The following is an 18,326-nucleotide window of genomic DNA, read 5'->3' on the forward strand; positions in this document are numbered from 1 at the left end:
AATTGGCTAGCCGTTGTTTATTGTTAGCGTCATTAGCCTCTTTAGCAAACCAGCCCGAAAACAAACAACACAACTCTACATTGTATTGCACGCACAGCAAGACCATGCAATGTATAAATGGGTGACAGGAATACATCAGCAATGTAATCAAGTGTGTGAGAGCATTTAAAATGTCCTACGTGGTGCAAATACAAAAAAAGAAAAATCTCTTCACGGGCGCAGCCATTTTGTTGAGAGCGTCATCACTGCTCTCGGTCTACTGTCAGATTTTCGAAAGATGAATACAAAAAAGGGGGGCGTGCCTCAGAGAAATGCCTCAAGAAAGCTCGGTGATCTTCGATTTTAGACTCCGAAGTCCGGCGTTCGAGGATTCAGGAACACACCATTACACAATCTCCACGCTCAGCGCAACCACAGGCAGGCGGTGAGTCAGTAGGGCTCGACACACACACACACACACACGCACACACTCACTCACAATCCCCACCATACACAATCCACACGTTCAGCAGGACCATGGGTCAATAGGGTCCGACACTCACACCCGCACACACTCACTCCTCAAGCAATTCCCAAGCACATGCACAATCCCCCCCACACACTCTTCCCGCCCGCACACAAACTCCCAACGCACATGCAACGGCAGCCATGCGTTTCCCTTGGCGACGGTTATTAAATGCACTAAGTGTGACCATGTGCCACTTTTGATTTATTGAATAACTGAACCACATCCAAAAGACGGCTTCTGATTGGTCTAAACAACACAAGGCCGGTCCTAAAATGGTTGAATCTCCTTAATATATAGCGCAGGCTGTATACAAACAGCCTGCGCGTTGTTTGTATTGAGCGCGCAGGCTGTATGCGCGCAGGCTTGATGCGTTCCACTTTTTCTGTGAAGAACCAGCGCCTTGAATATTTACTACAGTGTTTCTACAGCACGATGTGGTTTTGCATGACTCGTCTTTATGGAGATAATCCTGAACCGCATAAAACGAAACCGGATAGTTTTCGACCGTTTCGGCTCCGTGTGGACGGGGCCTTAGTCTTAAAGAGCCAGTGAACCCAAAAGTTGTTTATTAGTTGCTGTAAACGTGCTAATATGTTTTATATGATCGTCAACCAAGAAATCTATGCCGTTTTATCATTGTTACTGAAATAAGTCTTGCTGAAATAATAATTTAGAGGAAACAGGAGTAAAATCTCCCCAAAACACTACGTGAATATTCCACACTGCTTCGAACGCAGTCATTTTCCGACGCAGAAGTGCCTGTTAGAAGTCTCTTCGATGTCTCGACCAAGGGACTCCGTCGTGTGAGCGTGTTGTTGATTTTGATGACCAAGTCCACGAGAGGCTTAGGCTTCCAGGATACCTATCGTTTAACCGAACAGTGTGGATGTGTGGAACTCGTCTGAGCAGCGGCCTGGCGTATTTCATGCACATTTTAACTCTCGTATCACAAAGTTGCCCGAAACAAATTATTTAAATGTTAAGTGTATGAATTCCAGTTGAAACCGAGGGGTTCAGTCACTCGTAAAAAGGTGATGAGTTGAGGGTTAAATTTTACCGATGAAGAAGAAAGAACAGCAGAACTGGCAGCAGAACTATTCATGCATGAAACGATTGGGTTCTAGCTCAAATGAAGAACGCTAAAAGATTAGGATGGAATATACGGTTATGGTGTTGGTCTGCTTCTAGGGAAACAGAGGCCTGATCAAAGTAGCACCATGTCAAACTCCACAGGTCAGCACATGTTGGAATACAGATGTCTAAAGAAGAACGGATAAAAGACCAGAGGATGGAAACACTGCCAAAGCCTGAAGAGCCCTGGTTTGTGGGTTGGTAGGGGTTGAGTTACAGAGAGTATGATACAGAGCACCACCAGCCTGTTTGTTAGACCGCAGAACCATCAGATAAAAAGGAGAAAGGAGGCCAGATCTCTCAGGCGCGGGTTAGTAGCACCCCTCTCCACACCTCCACCGTGAATATCTGACCTGATGGGAGAATGGTGTATACCGTATCACTGCTGTATCCAAATTCTAAAAACACACACACACACACGCAAACACACACACACACACACACACACAAACACGCATGCATTCAGAAGCACATATACCCACACACCCAAACACACACAAACAGGATGTGATGCCTTAAGATGCAAAAATGCATTTTAACACATTTTTGCAGTAGAGAGCACGTGCCACCGGGACAATATATAAACTAACTAAGTAACTAACAGGATGGAAAGTCCCGCCTCAGGGCTCAGACTTTAACAGTCAAAGCATCATACGGTTGGATGAATACATAAGAGAGGAGAGCCCCCTTCAGTCTCAGGGTTAAGATGGTTACCAGTGGTGTACTGGCCATCGACATACTGGGACTAAATCCCGGTGGGCAGTCAAAAATACCATCATTATTTTTTGCCTGCCCTGTCTGTGTCTCCTGTCGGCCCTCTCAGAGTCAGAGTCACTCAGACAGCGACAGAGCCAACCAGTCAGCTCACTGGCCAATCAACACTAATTTGGTAAATGCACGTTAACATTCTAGACTGATGCAGAGGCACGGAGACGACCAACGACGACAGCCATGGACATTTACATTCAGCGCGCTAAGCAGACGCTTTTATCCATCGCGACGGTTCATACACACATTCAGGCATGGACGGCGGAGTCAACCACGCAGGGCGACAGCCGGCTCGTCGGGAGCAGTCAGGGTGCGGTGTCCTGCTCAGGGACATCGCAACCGTCAGCTGGGAGGAGCCGGGGATCGAACTAGCAACCTTCAGGTTACCAGCCAACCCGCTCTACCTCAAGAGCGACTGCCGCCCCATGGACCAGAACATGTCTAAAGGTAAAGGAGGGCCCAGAATAGGTAGGGATTAGAGGTACTGACCCCCACCTCCCCCTGAGTCCAACCTTAACCGACTGTCCTATATACTCTCCCCCCACACCCTTAACACTGGGGAGTAAGGGATTAAAACAGAATCCTTATCAACATCCAAGATGAAGGGATGAGTCCTTATTTAACATTGATGAGTAAAGGGACAAAGATGAAGACCATAGAACCCTTATTTAACGTTGCAGTTAATAGGGATAAGAAAACATTAAATCCTCCTTAACATCGAAGAGGAAGGGATAAAAACAATAGGATCCCATCTTCCATCCAAAGTTAGAAGGGAGCTCTCCAGACCCCTGGAGAGACCAGTCACACGTCCTGGTCTCTCCAGACCCCTGGAGAGACCAGTCACACATCCTGGTCTTTCTAGACCCCTGGAGAGACCAGTCACACATCCTGGTCTTTCTAGACCCCTGGAGAGACCAGTCACACGTCCTGGTCTTTCTAGACCCCTGGAGAGACCAGTCACACGTCCTGGCCCCTCCAGACCCCTGGAGAGACCAGTCACACATCCTGGTCTTTCTAGACCCCTGGAGAGACCAGTCACACGTCCTGGTCCCTCCAGACCCCTGGAGAGACCAGTCACACGTCCTGGCCCCTCCAGACCCCTAGAGAGACCAGTCACACGTCCTGGTCCTTCTAGACCCCTGGAGAGACCAGTCACACGTCCTGGTACGTCTCCCGCCTCCCTAACATCCTGCCCTTCAGGCCTTCCGACCACGGGTGGCGATACTGTCAGCACGGCAGTGAGCTGATTGGGTGGGGTGGGGGGTGGGGGCATCTGTTATGTGCATCCATTGTTTTGGTGTGCTGATAAAATGCTTCCTAGAGAGCTGCCGGTGTCGGGGGCTCGTAGGCGCTTCCTGTCCCGGGCGATACGCTGCTGGTGCACACAGGAAGGAACGCAGACCTGAAACCTGGAAGCTCACAGGCGGCCTCTCTGCACTCACTGCGTGCTACGGCAGAGGGATGGCTGGCTGCTCATTTGAACACGATTCTCTCTCTACCAATACGCGACGACATATGGTGATTAGTTGCAGCGCTTTACCGACAGGAAGCTAATATAAAAAACCACAAGCCAGCCGAGCTGACATTGAGGCGCGGTATGGGTAGGTTTCACACAATGCTATCTGTCACCAGAATCAGACTTCTGTTTCCATGCTCTGTCTGTGTCAGCCAATTAGGCGATGATTCTCTCTCTCTCTCTCTCTCTCTCTCTCTCTCTCTCTCTCTCTCTCTCTCTCTCTCTCTCTCTCTCTCTCTCTCTCTCTCTCTCTCTCTCTCTCTCTCTCTCTCCCTCTCTCACTGTCTCCCTCTCTCTCTCTCCTCTCTCTCTCTCTCTCTCTCTCTCTCTCTCTCTCTCTCTCTCTCATATATATATACATATATATATATATATATATGGACAATAGGAGCACAGTGTCACCTTGTTCTTCCAGAAATCCATTGGGTACCTTCTTGACGACCGTGGTGACTGCTGCTTTTCGCTGGTTTCTTCCCCTGTTGGAGGAGAAGCGCAACACAACTGTTCAAACTCAAGACACAAAGCTGAGTAGTAGTTTGGGCTGATATCCACTGCATGCTTCTCCAGCAACCTTTCTCCTCTCACCATCTGAAGCTTGCAAAGCCGCTCTTTCTCATTAGCGGGATTAGCAGGACGCAACAACACTTCTTAGGTCCTGGGATCGGCAGTAAAACTGTTGGCTCCTGGCTCCCAGTGTTGGCGGACTAACGGACTGACTTACTGCCTGACTGACTGACTGACTGGCTTTCAGTTTGAACCGTACGAGGTAGAGAGAGAGCACTTCCTGAATGGGGACTCCGCCTCAATGACTAAGTAGCAAGCATGTTCCCACACCAGAAAACACACACAGACACACACATACACATACACAGCAGAACACACACACAGCATAACACACACCCACAAAGCAGAACACACACCCACCAACATCCACGCCAGAACACACACCCACACCAGAACACATACACAAACACAACAGAACACATGCAGACATACACACAAGAAAACACGCACACACACACATACCAGATCTCACACACAACAGAACACGCACATCGGAACACACACACACTCACCCACCCACATTCAAGAGAAGCCACATTCCAGAACACACATGCCCACCAGAACACACCCACGCACACACAAGAACATAGATACGCACATACTAGAACCCACTCACCAGAACTCACACACGCTCACCAAACTATGCACAGACACATACCCACCCACACACACACACCCACTGGCTCTGTGGCGCACCTTCTCGGTAGCCCCCCCCCCCCACCGCCCCCCCGGATCTTTCATCGATGTGGGCGGGGTACTGGTACTGGTGCTGAAGCTGGTGGAGGTACTGGTGGTGGAGGTGGTGGTGATGGGGGTTTACCTGAGGAAGTACCATGCCAACAGGGCACCGATCAGCAGCAGCAGCAGGCAGAGCACCACCACTATGGTGATCGTCGGGGTGGTGGGGGTTTTGGGGGTCGGACTCAGGGTCGGTGCTGGAAGAGGGAGGGAGGGAGGGAGGGAGGGAGGGAGGGAGGGAGGGAGGAGAGAGAGGCTTGGTTAGCGGAACATAGTCCATAACTGTAGCTCTGTGTGTGTGTGTGTGTGTGTGTGTGTGTGTGTGTGTGTGTGTGTGTGTGTGTGTGTGTGTGTGTGTGTGTGTGTGTGTGTGTGTGTGTGTGTGTGTGTGTGTGTGTGTGTGTGTGTGTATCTCAGGTCTACAACAGCACTGAGTTAATGAGAGGCTTCTGCACTGTTTAGTCTGAGGAGATGGATCTGAATGGGGGAGGATGTGGGGGAGGGAGAGGGGGGGGGGCCCCGAGAGTGTTGACTGGCTCCGACCGCTGCACAGCAGGGCTCCCCCCCTCCCCGCCCCCCCCCCCTCCGTGTGTTGACAGGATGGCGCAATAAGCCGAAGATGACAATGTCTACCGCATGGCTGATGTTTATTGTGATCCGATAATAATGACAAGGTTTGCTCTCTGTGTGTGTACCAAGAATTCTTCTAACTTAGAAATGTTTTTGACACCCCTTCGTTGTCTCTCTCTCTCTCCCTCCCCTGACTGTCTGTCTGTCTGTCTGTCTGTCTGTCACTCCCGCTCCTGCGCTCTCTCCCTCCCACCCCAGCGCGCTCTCCCTCCCTCTCTCCCTCCCTCCCTCCCTCTCCCTCCCTCCCTCCCTCCCACCCCTGCGCGCTCTCTCCCTCTCTCCCTCCCTCTCTCTCTCTCTCCCCCCCTCTCTCTCTCTCCCTCCCTCTCCCTCTCTCTCCCTCTCTCTCCTTCGCCAGAACAGGACTGGGCTGTTGTCTGACACACCAAAAACACATGCATGACAGACACGCCATCGCTGAACAGACACAATAAACACATCTTTAAATGGCCGAGGTCAGCGAGAGGCATTGCGGCCGCGGCTATCGCATTAGCATTAGTTGTGTCACCAGCGCATGGGGAGGAGATGTGGCCTTCGCTTACCTGATGTATTGTTTCCAGTGGTTGAGTTATTGGACATTACCGTGGTTGCCATCAAAAATAAAACTGGGATCATTGTGTCTGCAAACAAAAGACAAAGAAAGGAGGGATATAAACATGAGCATATAATTGGAGAATAGAGATTGGAGACGGATATTGACTTAACAGGGCAGACACGGTGGACACAGATTCACCAGGACTGGGGAATATAGACAGACGGTCGAGTTATGGACAGACGCCGTTGATAGATCTGAGGCATGTTTCACATTGGGGAGAAATGACTTCAGGATTGTGCTCAGCAGGGCAGAGTTCACAATAAAACTCATGCTTCACTTCCTCTTTACCACCACCGCAATGAATATCAGTTCCAAATAAATCCTCCAGAGGGCGCCACCGTCAAGCATTAGGATTTTAAAAAGGTTGACTCATGTTTACTCATCTAATATAAATTGAAAACAAACTAGAATAGAATATTTATATTAATATATAAAGTATATATGAATTGAGGAAGATATTAAATATTCTACATACAGTCATTTATTCCCAACTAGCCATACCAAATTGGATGAGTTACATGACATAAATCAACATTATGACTTAAATTAACAGACACACACAAACACACACACACACACACACACACGGATATCGCAGGCGTCCACTCTGGGTCTCCGAGTGTCAGAATGCAGTGGAGGGGGAGAGAGGCAGAGAGTATTGATCTGAGGCCCGCTCTTTGGATGAATAAGACACCGATCGATATAAACAATTGCGTTTTAGGCTCAAATTAAGTGTTAAACGTACTGCAGAGGCCAAGGACTGGTGGTGCATACTTTGAGCTACACCCGAAAGAATGGTGGTGCATACTGTGCGCAACACCCAAAGGACTGGTGGTGCATACTGTGTGCTACACCCAAAACATGTAGGTGACTGTTATGCATGTATATGTGCTGTGTTGCGCTCTCTCTCTGTCTGTGTGTGTGTGTGTGTGTGTGTGTGTGTGTGTGTGTGTGTGTGTGTGTGTGTGTGTGTGTGTGTGTGTGTGTGTGTGTGTGTGTGTGTGTGTGTGTGTGTGTGTGTGTGTGTGTGTGTGTGTGTGTGTGTGTCTGCTGCCGCCGCTGTGGGTCTTACTGGGTTTGTGTGTGCGCATGCTGCTGTGTGTTTGTGTGACAACGTGTGTGTGCGCATGCTGCTGCTGCTGTGTGTGTGTGTTTTCCTGTGCAGCTTTGCAGCTGCAGCGACAACAAAGCGCAGACCAGAGCGTAGTCAATAGAGATACTGTGTGCTGAGAGCGCCCCCGTGTGTGTGTGTGTGTGTGTGTGTGTGTGTGTGTGTGTGTGTGTGTGTGTGTGTGTGTGTGTGTGTGTGTGTGTGTGTGTGTGTGTGTGTGTGTGTGTGTGTGTGTGTGTGTGTGTGTGTGTGTGTGTGTGTGTGTGTGTGTGTGTGTGTGTGTGTGTGTGTGTGTCGTCCTGTAACGTATCCAGGGCTCCAGAGGAATGTGAACGCAGACTAGAGGCGGAGAGAGAGAGAGGCGGAGAGAGAGGGAGCGAGAGAGCAGAAGGTTCAGTTCAATAATATTTCCTGAAGCGATTAATAAACCCCGACATCGTGTCCTTCCACACAGAATCGAGATGAGGATTCTAATTGTGCCCCCTCCTCTCCCTCTCACTTCTCTCCTCCATTCCCCCCTTCTTCTTCCTTCTCCTCTCTCCACCCCTCTCTCTTCTCCCTCCTTCTCTCCTCCCCTCCCCTCTCTTCATCTCCTCCTCCCCTCCCCTCCCCTCTCTTCATCTCCTCCTCCCCTCTCCCTTCCTCTCCTCTCTCCTCTCCTCTCCCCCTCTCCACCCTTACCTCTCTCCTCTCTCCCTTTCCAATCCTCCCCCCTCTCTTTCCTCCTCTCCTCCCCCTCTCCCCTCTTCCTTCCTCTCTCCTCCCCCCCTCTCCTCTCCTTGCCCTTCCTCTCCCCTACTCCATCTCCTCTCCTCTACTCTCCCCTCTTCCCTCCTCTCTCCTCCCCTCTCCTCCCTCCTCTCGTCTCTCTCCCCTCTCCTCTCCTCCCGTCTCTCTCCTCTCCCCTCTCCCTCCTCTCCTCCCCTCCCCTCCCTCCTCTCGTCTCTCTCCTCTCCCTCCTCTCCTCTCTCCTCCCCTCTCCTCTCGTCTCTCTCCTCTCTCCTCCCCTCTCCTCCCTCCTCCCCTCTCCTCCCTCCTCTCGTCTCTCTCCTCTCCCTCCTCTCTTCTTCACAGGGATGGCTCTCTGCATGTGTCTTTGTGTACATGTCACAGCTTGCTACCACAAACCATTCTGTAGAGGTATTGAATTATGGAAAATAGTTTGCAGAAATATTGAATTATGTTCAAGATCTCCCAGAAACATTAAGTTACGTTGAGCATTAAGCGAAGATATTAACTTAAGGCTGATGCAGAGATATTTAATTATGTTGAGGGATGCTGAGAGAGCCAAGTTACAATTACTTCTTAAAGGTTATCGGCCATTTGAAGAGTTTCTGCATTGATATATTTTAAATACAAAGTAAACAAACATGTTAAAGATTCTGATACTCGGAACATATGATGATGTGTACTGCACTTAATAGATTTTTTTTTGCACCACATCAACCGATTATAAAACTTAAGATACCATTATTTAATTTGTTACTAACTTTTTACTAACAGTATTCTCAGATAGCCGAGTGCTCACTGGGGAGATCCACTCTCTCACAGCAAGGAGATATCTCTCATCACTAAAGATATGATTCTTCCGCTTCTCTCTCTCTCACTGATAGCTTAATATATGATTCTTCCTCTTCTCGCTCTCTCACACTCATCGCTAAAAATATGATTCTTCCTCTTCTCTTCCTCTCATCGCTAAGAATATGATTCTTCCTCTTCTCTTCCTCTCATCGCTAAGAATATGATTCTTCCTCTCATCGCTAAGAATATGATTCTTCCTCTTCTCTTCCTCTCATCGCTAAGAATATGATTCTTCCTCTTCTCTTTCTCTCCGTCTCATAGCTTAATATATGATCCTTCCTCCTCACTCAGGGGTCTTGGTGGCTGTCATCGGTTGATTCACTGTCTGACATTCATGTCTGCTCACTCCCTCTCCCCTCATCTCCTTTCCTCTGGTCTCCTCTCCTTCCAGCACAAGCCAATCATCATGCAAGCCATATATTGCATATCTGCATTTCCGGTAGTTACTCATCGTGTAACATAGGTCACAGTGTTGCCCACAGGCATAAGTGTTGTGTGTGTGACTGTGTGTGTGACTGTGTGTGTGACTGTGTGTGTGTGTGTGTGTGTGTGTGTGTGTGTGTGTCTAGCAACAGCCTTAATTAAAACAGGGTGTCATGGGAGATGTGTGACTCAGTTCTTGGGAAGCCCCGAGATTTTTTGTTTTTCCAAATTCTTTTCTTTTTACGTCGCCTCGGAGAAAAGGGTGTTGCCTAAATGAACCGGCTGCTCGGACAGTACCTCCGCCCTCCACTAGACGGATCCAGTTCCCCTCCAGTCTCTCAGGGCTGATGACCCTCACCTGTGTAGTGTTTATTTAAAAGTAACCTCAGTTCAGACCTGAATAGCCCTTATTCAGGTCTGAACTGAGGCAGCGATCTTGGTGAGCTGGCTGGGTAAACTCACTGATGCTTTATTGCTCGCTCGCTCTCCCATTCTCCCATCCAGGTAGAATGCATTATTGAGTTGCCATGGTTTCACAAAAGATTCTAGAAGGTTTACTCAACCAACCGACCCAACGGCCCAGCTAATTGAAGGGATTTGTCTTTGCAGGGTTTTGTATCAAACTCAAGTATTTACTTTGGTGTTTGATTTTGTCTTTATGTTTTCTGAAAGTTGGTATACCTAAGGTAAAAACACGATTATTCATCCTTACACGGTGTCTTGCATCATTCTCTACAGCTAGCCAGGCCTCGATGGAGCCCTGTCTGTCCGTCTGTCTGTCTGTTTGTCTGTCTGGCAGGAGAACCACAGTACGACAGGTAACCGAAGCACTGTGAGCCTGCGGCCGCCATGCTGGTACTTGTTGACTCCGCTCTGCTCCTCGTCACCACAGCCTCGGCACGCTCTGCCTCCTCACACCTGGAGAGCGCGTGTGGAGGTTGCGACATCGTGGACAATAAAGTTTTGGAGGGTCGGTTGCCCTGGAGACGCCCCAGGCCCCGTGGTTTGGACTAGGCGTGGACAGACGGGGGATTTACGACACACTGAGGCCACACCCCAACGTGGTCGAGCCGACAGCCAATCACGGAATCCGCGGCCACCACAGATCCACGATAAGGTTGCCTTGGCGAGCGAAGACAGCCGATGTAAACAGTTTGCGCAATCTGTTTATTGATAACGCGGTGAGATCTGAAAACCAACAGGGTGCAGTTCCAGAAGATTCCTCCAGGGGTCTCAAGGAGCAGCGACCTGGTAGTAGCCTGACAGTCCTAAACAGCAGCTTTCCACTCTCAAAGCACACACGCACTGAACATACACACATGCACAAACGTGCATGGAACATGCACACAGACTGAACAGACTCACAGCATAGCAACACACGCACTGAACACACTCTCGCAGCATAGCAACACACATACACACACTGAACCCACGCGCACTGAACGAGCACACACACACAAACACAGATTTAAAAGACAATCACACGAACCTAAAGAATTCAGACTCAAAAGGAGGAGGCCAAAAAAGGGGGAATGCGCAATTTAACGCACCATTTAAGGTGCTTAATAGCGCGTTAAACACTGCGTTAAATAGCGTAAGAAACACACTATTTTCGAGAAAGACCTGCGTCAAAGACTAAATTTTTAACCACCAAATTTTAAACCACCAGAATGCTTTGACATCTACAATCAGGCTGAGTTGTGATCCTTTTGGCCTTACACACACACACACACACACACACACACACACACACAGGTGTGTCAGGTTAGGCACATGAAGGCCATGAGATGAGACAGGCCACCTCAAAGTCCTGCCCCCCCCCTCAGCCTGCTCCTCCATCGCCACCCCGACAGATCTCACAGGACAAGCGGTTCCACCTGAACTTTAGTCTCCTGAAGCGGCAGAGAAGAGGAGGAGGACCACGTCTCCGTTACCCGCCGAGCGCTGACGTCTCTCCCTCCCCCTTTGAGATCCACCGACGCAGTGATATAATGACACCCCTGCTGCAGCCATTTCGCCTCCCCCCCCCCCCTCAACTCTGTCTGTATCGTCTTAAAATTGGCCTCAACAGACAGCCTCTGAGGCCGGTGGAGCGTGTCCTCATTGGGAGGAAAGAAAAAAAAAAAGAGAGAGAGAGAGAAGCGGAAGAATCATATCTTTAGTGATGAGAGATATCTCCTTGCTGTGAGAGAGTTGATCTCCCCAGTGAGCACTCGGCTATCTGAGAGAGAGAGAGAGAGAGAGAGAGAGAGAGAGAGAGAGAGAGAGAGAGAGAGAGAGAGAGAGAGAGAGAGAGAGAGAGAGAGAGAGAGAGAGAGAGAGAGAGAGAGAGAGAGAGAGAGAGAGAGAGAGAGAGAGAGAGAGAGAGAGAGAGAGAGAGATCTCGTCCTGCTAATGTTGTCTGTCTCACATGTCTTCAGGAGCTGAAGACCACCTGGCTGGGCCTGCAGTCCCTCGCTCCACCCAAACCCCTGCATTCGACCCCCATTTCTACCCCTTACCCCTTCCCCTTCCCGCTTGTTTTGAAGGGGTAAGGGGAAGGGGAAAGGGGTAGAAATGGGATTGGCTCTTAGGCCCAATCCCATGTCTACCCCTTACGCCTTCCCCTTACCCCTTCCCCTTGCCCCTTCAAAACAAGGGGGAGGGGGAAGAGGAAGGGGTAAGGGGTAGAAATGGGATTGGTCCTTAGTCTTCATCTGCTGGTGCAATGCAGAGAGGAACTGCCTGCTATGTGATGTACTGGTATGAGACACACAACGGCACACAAACGCATGCACACAGGCAACGACACACAAACGTATGCACACGCGCACACATACATAACGACACACAAACGTATGCACATGCGCACACACACGACACACATACGCATGCACACGCACACACACACAAACCATCTGTATTGATATGACGTCAACATAATTTGGACCCCCAGAGACGACGATGTGACATTCACAGATTTTGTTCCTTTTTCCCCAAACTGAAAACGAAATCATCTCTCACCTCTAAGGAGAGGCCTCTCCCCCTGGTGACCCCATGTGTGCGAGTGTTCCTTGGAAAGACAACGATTGCTTAGACGGTTCACAAACCCGACATAGCTCGGCCCACTTCCCGTCAGCCGACGACAGCCTAGCGTGTGGGTTCTTCACTTATTATCTAATCTCATTTCCTCTTCATGTGCATGGCGATTTTGAGTCAAACTTTGACATTAGACTGACAGACCGTCACAAGTTTGATCGCAATCTCATGTTGCATTTTGATAATGGAACCATGCATTTGTCAGTTCCTGGATGCGATCAGGCCGACAAGGTGATGTAGATATCAGTCCCCACAGTGGCTGTATTGTTTTTTTGACAAGGAAAGGAAAGACCCACAGTGCTTCGTAGGAGATAAGGTTGGATACAAAACAAATAATGTAAATAATGACATTAAAACATAATATATATAGCTGCACTGGCATTACATCTTGCATCTTGTCTATCTTGTGCGGATGTGCCCTCCCAAAAATGGGACATTATAGTGCCACCTATAGACTTTATTGTATATGACAGGATATCCCCTCTGGTTGATTATAGGGCCCCCTATAGACTTTAATGTATATGACAGGATATCCCCTCTGGTTGTTTGTAGCGCCCCCTATAGCCTTTAATGTATATGACAGGATGTCTACCCTGGTTGTTTGTAGCGCCCCCTATAGACTAATGTATATCACAGGGTGTCCCCACTGGTTGATTCTAGCACCTCCTTCAGACTGAAAAACATCAATTGAGTGTAAGGCAGGGGAAGCTACTGCTGCTCTTTATGATGTGTTCCCATGGCAACCTGGTGAAACCTGCAGACTGGCACACACACACACACACACACACATACCGTACACACACACACGCAGAAAAATTATCAGAGCAAGCAGGCAAACATTTTGTGAGCACAAGGACAGATTGGAGCACAGTGTAACGTGGTGTAGCCTGGCTATTGCCAGACCAAGCTCCGTCCTAGATTGCACGTTGGTCTGGGGAAGCTGCTGTGATTTTCTTCAGCACAAGAGGCGTGATCGACGGGCCTAGTTCAACTGACTGTACGCAATTGGCTGCTTACCGTCGCTTTCCTGTCGTCATTGTGTTAAACCAGCCAATAGCGACCCAGGGGGAAAAGCCAGCTTGGTGATTGGCTCCCGCAAGAACTTATCGAAACTAGAAAGAAATGTATTGCTCTTCTCCAGACTCTTCTGCAGGGCAAACTCAAATCAACGGCAGAACGGGCGGGGCTACCCAGTCTAGCATGGTGTAGCATGGCAGAGAACCCTGTAAAACAGTGTAGCACGGTGTAGCACAGTGTCACACGGTGTAGCACGGTGTAACAAAGTGTAGCACGGTGGAAAAAAGTGTTACAAGGTGTAGCACGGTGTAGAATGGTGTTGCGCCAAATAAGTGCAAAAAATGTTTTGCTCGCAGTGACACGTGAGTCTGTCTGTCTGTCTTTCTGTCTGCCTGCTTGCCTGTCTGTCTGCCTGCCTGCCTGCTTGTCAGTCTGTCTTCCGTCATGTGCAGTTCCTCCCAGGTTGTGGTAAACACTTACGACACAAATCACAAACGTCCGAACCCGGGATAGAGTCGGTCGATAATCAGGAGTCGACACTCATGAATCAGACCTTCATTTCCGTTCTACGTCCAGGCCACAGTCTCCCACCACAACCATCATCACCACCAACATCCCGACCTTCACCACCAACACCACCACCATCACTCCCATACCTCCTCCTCCTGCGCTACCCTCCCTATGTATGACCCACACACAGCTCTCCCTCCTGTTCCACTGTGGTTCAGCCTCTCTCCACCGTAACCCAGGCTCTCTCGCCCCCCTGGCCTCCCTCTCTCGCTCGCTCCCTCTCTCTCTCTCTCTCCCTCCCTCTCCCTCTCTCCCTGTTCCCAGCGCGGTCATAAATCAACCCCTGCCTCCATCACCTGGGTACCCGACGCCGTGGCAACGGAAACGACCTTGGAGGCTCCGCCGGGGCTGTACACCTGCAGTGTCAGCTTTCAGCCCGGCCTGGATACCGGCGACCCGCTGAAATAGCCCGTGTCCCTGGGGGAGGTGGGGGGGGGGGGGGGGGGACTCACATCGCGAGCAGAGTCCTGCATGCGGGGACGGGCGCGGTCGTCGACGTGCAGTAGAAGTTACACCTACTTTTTTGATTTGTTTTATTGTTTACTTAAGTGTTTGTTTGAACCACCGCACGCGGTGACCGTGGTAACTGCAACATCACAACATCCTTTCTGGCAGGAAGTGGCCCCCGCTCCCTGCCTGTGCATCACTGAACCCAGAATAGGGTTCTTTTACGGTAGTTGAACATGAAATGGGGGCGATAAGCAGCAGCCGGCTCCAGACTCACTTGTTCATAGCTCACCCGGACAACTGCATAGCCTCCCCCCTTTCTCATCTGACAAATGTACTGATTCAATTGTAAGTCGCATTGGATAAAAGCGTCTGCTAATTGCCCTAACTATAAATGTAAAGGTAACACCTTTGAAGCAGCATGTAAACAAGGTAGGCAGCATATAGCATCGATGCACAGGACTAGCGGTGTGCGCTAACCGCTCTCAGCCTAGCAGACATAATTAGAAGATAAATATTGTGCATCGGTCTGTGGTCGGATCTCCTTAGAGGCACACATGTTTAGGATCCAGACGAGGTGTGAACACACCTCCAGCCAGACGAGGGCGCGTGAGCGCGCGCACACACACCTACAACCGCCTAGACACACGCCTACACGCACACCTCTTCCACGAGCGAGAGAGAAGAAAAAGAAAGAAAGAAAAAAAAAAAGAAAGAAAAAAAGAAAAAAAGAACGAAAGAACGAAAGAAAGAAAAAGAAAGAAAGAAAGAGAAACACCTCTGGGGTGTTTCAGCTCAACAAGACACATGCAGAGAAGTAATCCATAGAATCTTCCTGTGGTTGAGCGATACTCTCTCTTCCTGGTAGTTTTGCTGTGCCTCTACACACCACCCGAGTCTTCAACTTGTAGGCGGACTGCATTCATCATACTGCGGTTTAAAGCACTTCACAACTATCGCCGCACCTTCACACACACGTTCACACATTCATACACACGTTCACCTATACAAACACACGTTTACACCCCCGGCGACGTCGACCGGGCAAGGCGCCCGCCGGTCCGCGGGGAGCAGTTAGGGATGGATGCCCTGCCCAAGGACTAATCGGCGCTCAGCTGGGACGAGCTGGGGGTCGAACCGGCAGCCCTCCAGGTTCCCGCTCCGCCCCCTGAGTCACTGCGGCCCGAGATAGAATCGGCATGGTAACGACTGCAGTCGGGTGGAGGACACCGACTCGGCGACACGGAGCCGAGCGAGCGCGGTCAGGCGTCGGGGGCGGGCCACTGCTCTGGCTGGGGCGTCCCGGTGGGAACGCTCAGGTCAAGACGCGAGGGTGTAGGGTGTGCAGCCGGGGTCAACGCCCACGTTTGGAAGAAGTCACTTGTTTGTTCCTTGAACGACAGTGAGGAGGAGGGAGGAAGAGAGGGAGGAGGAGGGAGGAGGAGGGGGGAAGAGAGGGAGGAGGAGGAGGGAGGAAGAGAGGGAGGAGGAGGGAGGAAGAGAGGGAGGGAGGAAGTGAGGGAGGAGGAAGAGAGGGAGGAGGGAGGAAGAGAGGGAGGAGGAGGGAGGAAGTGAGGGAGGAGGAGGGAGTAAGAGAGGGAGGAGGAGGGAGGAAGAGAGGGAGGGAGGAAGTGAGGGAGGAGGAAGAGAGGGAGGAGGAGGGAGGAAGAGAGGGAGGAGGAGGGAGGAAGTGAGGGAGGAGGAGGGAGTAAGAGAGGGAGGAGGAGGGAGGAAGTGAGGGAGGAGGAGGGAGGAAGTGAGGGAGGAGGAGGGAGGAAGTGAGGGAGGCAGAGAGGGAGGAGGAGAGACGGAGCGCAGAGCAGAGGAGCTGGAGGAGGCAGGGGGGGTGTGTCGGAGCAAACAGACACTTGACACGAGGAGGAGGAGGAGGAGACGGTGAGCGAGGAAGGATCAAAAAAGACAGACGAAAAAATAAACGACAGGAGGCAGAGAACAGCCTGCGCTGCTCTTGGAGACAGTCTGGTGACGGCGGATGTAGACGGGGGGGGGGACACCAGGTTTTAGTCTTTATTCTGCTTTCCGGTCGCCTGATGCAGAGCTGCTCCGGCTGGCCTGCCAGGCACGCGGCGATCCGATTGGCTGAACTGCCTCTGTTGCCATAGCAAACCCAAAGAGCCAAGCGATCCATCAGCAGCCGGAGCCACGAGAGCTCTCCACCAAAGCAACCCTAAAAACACATCGCAGCGTGTTTTCCCAGCCTGGGTTTGACCTCAGGGGACACGGCGTGCCACCCTGTTCTCACCGATAATATCAGCCCACACACCTACCCCCCCCCCCCCCCCCCCCCCCCCTCTACTCTGTGTGTTGGCATCACGTGACCCATGGGGTAACACATCACCCATCGACATTTAGGGTATATAGTAGAAGCTATAATCCAAAGAGACTTACAATAAGTACATTTGTCAGAAGAAATAGGAACAACAATATCTCTGTCGGTGCAGTAAGGATGTTCATAGAACCTAGTGCCAAGCACTAACTATCGCTAGGTTCACCCGTTCCCCGTACACAACAAAGACAGCTAGGATAAGATGCTACACAATGCTAAGTACTATTATTAGGTGCCAGGACGTACAACGAACAACAAGTGCGTAAAAGGGGGGTCAGGGGGGAGAACCACACCCATGTGGGTTCTCCACTGGTGGGTGGCGGGGGGGGGGCTGGCTGCCTCTTGCAGCGCCCGCGACGGGGATTGTGTAACGCTGTTGTTGTGGGAGTGATTTGGGGCCCGTCCTGAATTCTCCAGGAATATGGGTCACTCAGCGCGTCGGCCCCCCGCTCACCACAGAGGCCCTTATTGTCTTCAGAGTTAAGCAGGCTAGTCCCACAAACCAGCAGAGAGGACTTACGTTCTCACACACACACACACACACACTCACGCATACAGGGGGATGTACAGGCACACACGCACACACTCATATTGGAGCATGCACACACACACACATATTGGAGCATGCACACACACACACACACACACACATATACAGGCACACACAGAAGTAAGTAGTGTGCTTGACCGACGATTGGGCAAACCTGTTACCCTTTGAAGAACAAGAAACACTTCCCACCCAAAAGACACACACACACACGCACACGCACACACACACACACACACACACACACACACACACACACACACACACACACACACACACACACACACACACAGTTAACTGCTCTTGACAACAGAAGCCACAAAGGCATGACAGGGTTTCTCTCTCGCACCGACACAGGTTTACGAGTGGGGAGAATAAAAGAAGTGGTCTCGGTCAGTCCTCCAGGAAAGCCAACCGGATTCAACCGGTTGCAAGGTTCATGTCAAGGTCTCTTAGTTTAAACCTACATTATGTAACTATTTAACCGGTTTTAATGTGCAATGCATAACTAATCAACCCGTTTTAAAAAAGTACACCATGTAACCTTGTCCTCCCACAGCCATTACTTAAGAGTATCCTGTTGGTGAACCAAACCAAAGACCTGCTATGTGTGTTTTGAGGTATCAAGCATAGGGATTTTTACTCTTGTACAATAGGATTGTAATAAAAGTAATTCTGAGTATGTGTTCTGAGAAGAAGGCCAGGGAATGGGATTCGTACCCAAGCGAGGGCTTGGGTGGAAGCGTTTCCTAGAG

At 50.4% G+C, this 18,326-nt stretch overlaps 1 protein-coding gene across 4 annotated transcripts in view; it reads right to left on the bottom strand.

Moving 5' to 3' along the window:
- LOC130371102 (receptor-type tyrosine-protein phosphatase epsilon-like) overlaps positions 1–18,326 on the bottom strand; it is a 55,299-nt gene that overhangs the window by 13,368 nt on the left and 23,605 nt on the right. Inside the window, exons 3-6 of one of the 4 annotated variants that reach the window (XM_056576744.1) lie at positions 6,398–6,475; positions 5,308–5,422; positions 4,326–4,399; positions 1,993–2,037 (exon numbers count right to left, since the gene is read on the bottom strand). In XM_056576744.1, coding sequence (XP_056432719.1) covers positions 1,993–2,037; positions 4,326–4,399; positions 5,308–5,422; positions 6,398–6,470 — 307 coding nt within the window. In that variant the 5' untranslated portion in view covers positions 6,471–6,475. Of the gene's footprint in view, positions 1–1,992; positions 2,038–4,325; positions 4,400–4,508; positions 4,676–5,307; positions 5,423–6,397; positions 6,476–18,326 lie in introns of those variants that run through there. The other 3 variants (XM_056576745.1, XM_056576746.1, XM_056576747.1) reach the window with 3 other exon arrangements.

This window comes from Gadus chalcogrammus, chromosome 18 (genome assembly GCF_026213295.1).
Source record: "Gadus chalcogrammus isolate NIFS_2021 chromosome 18, NIFS_Gcha_1.0, whole genome shotgun sequence".
Classification (NCBI taxonomy): Eukaryota; Metazoa; Chordata; class Actinopteri; order Gadiformes; family Gadidae; genus Gadus; species Gadus chalcogrammus.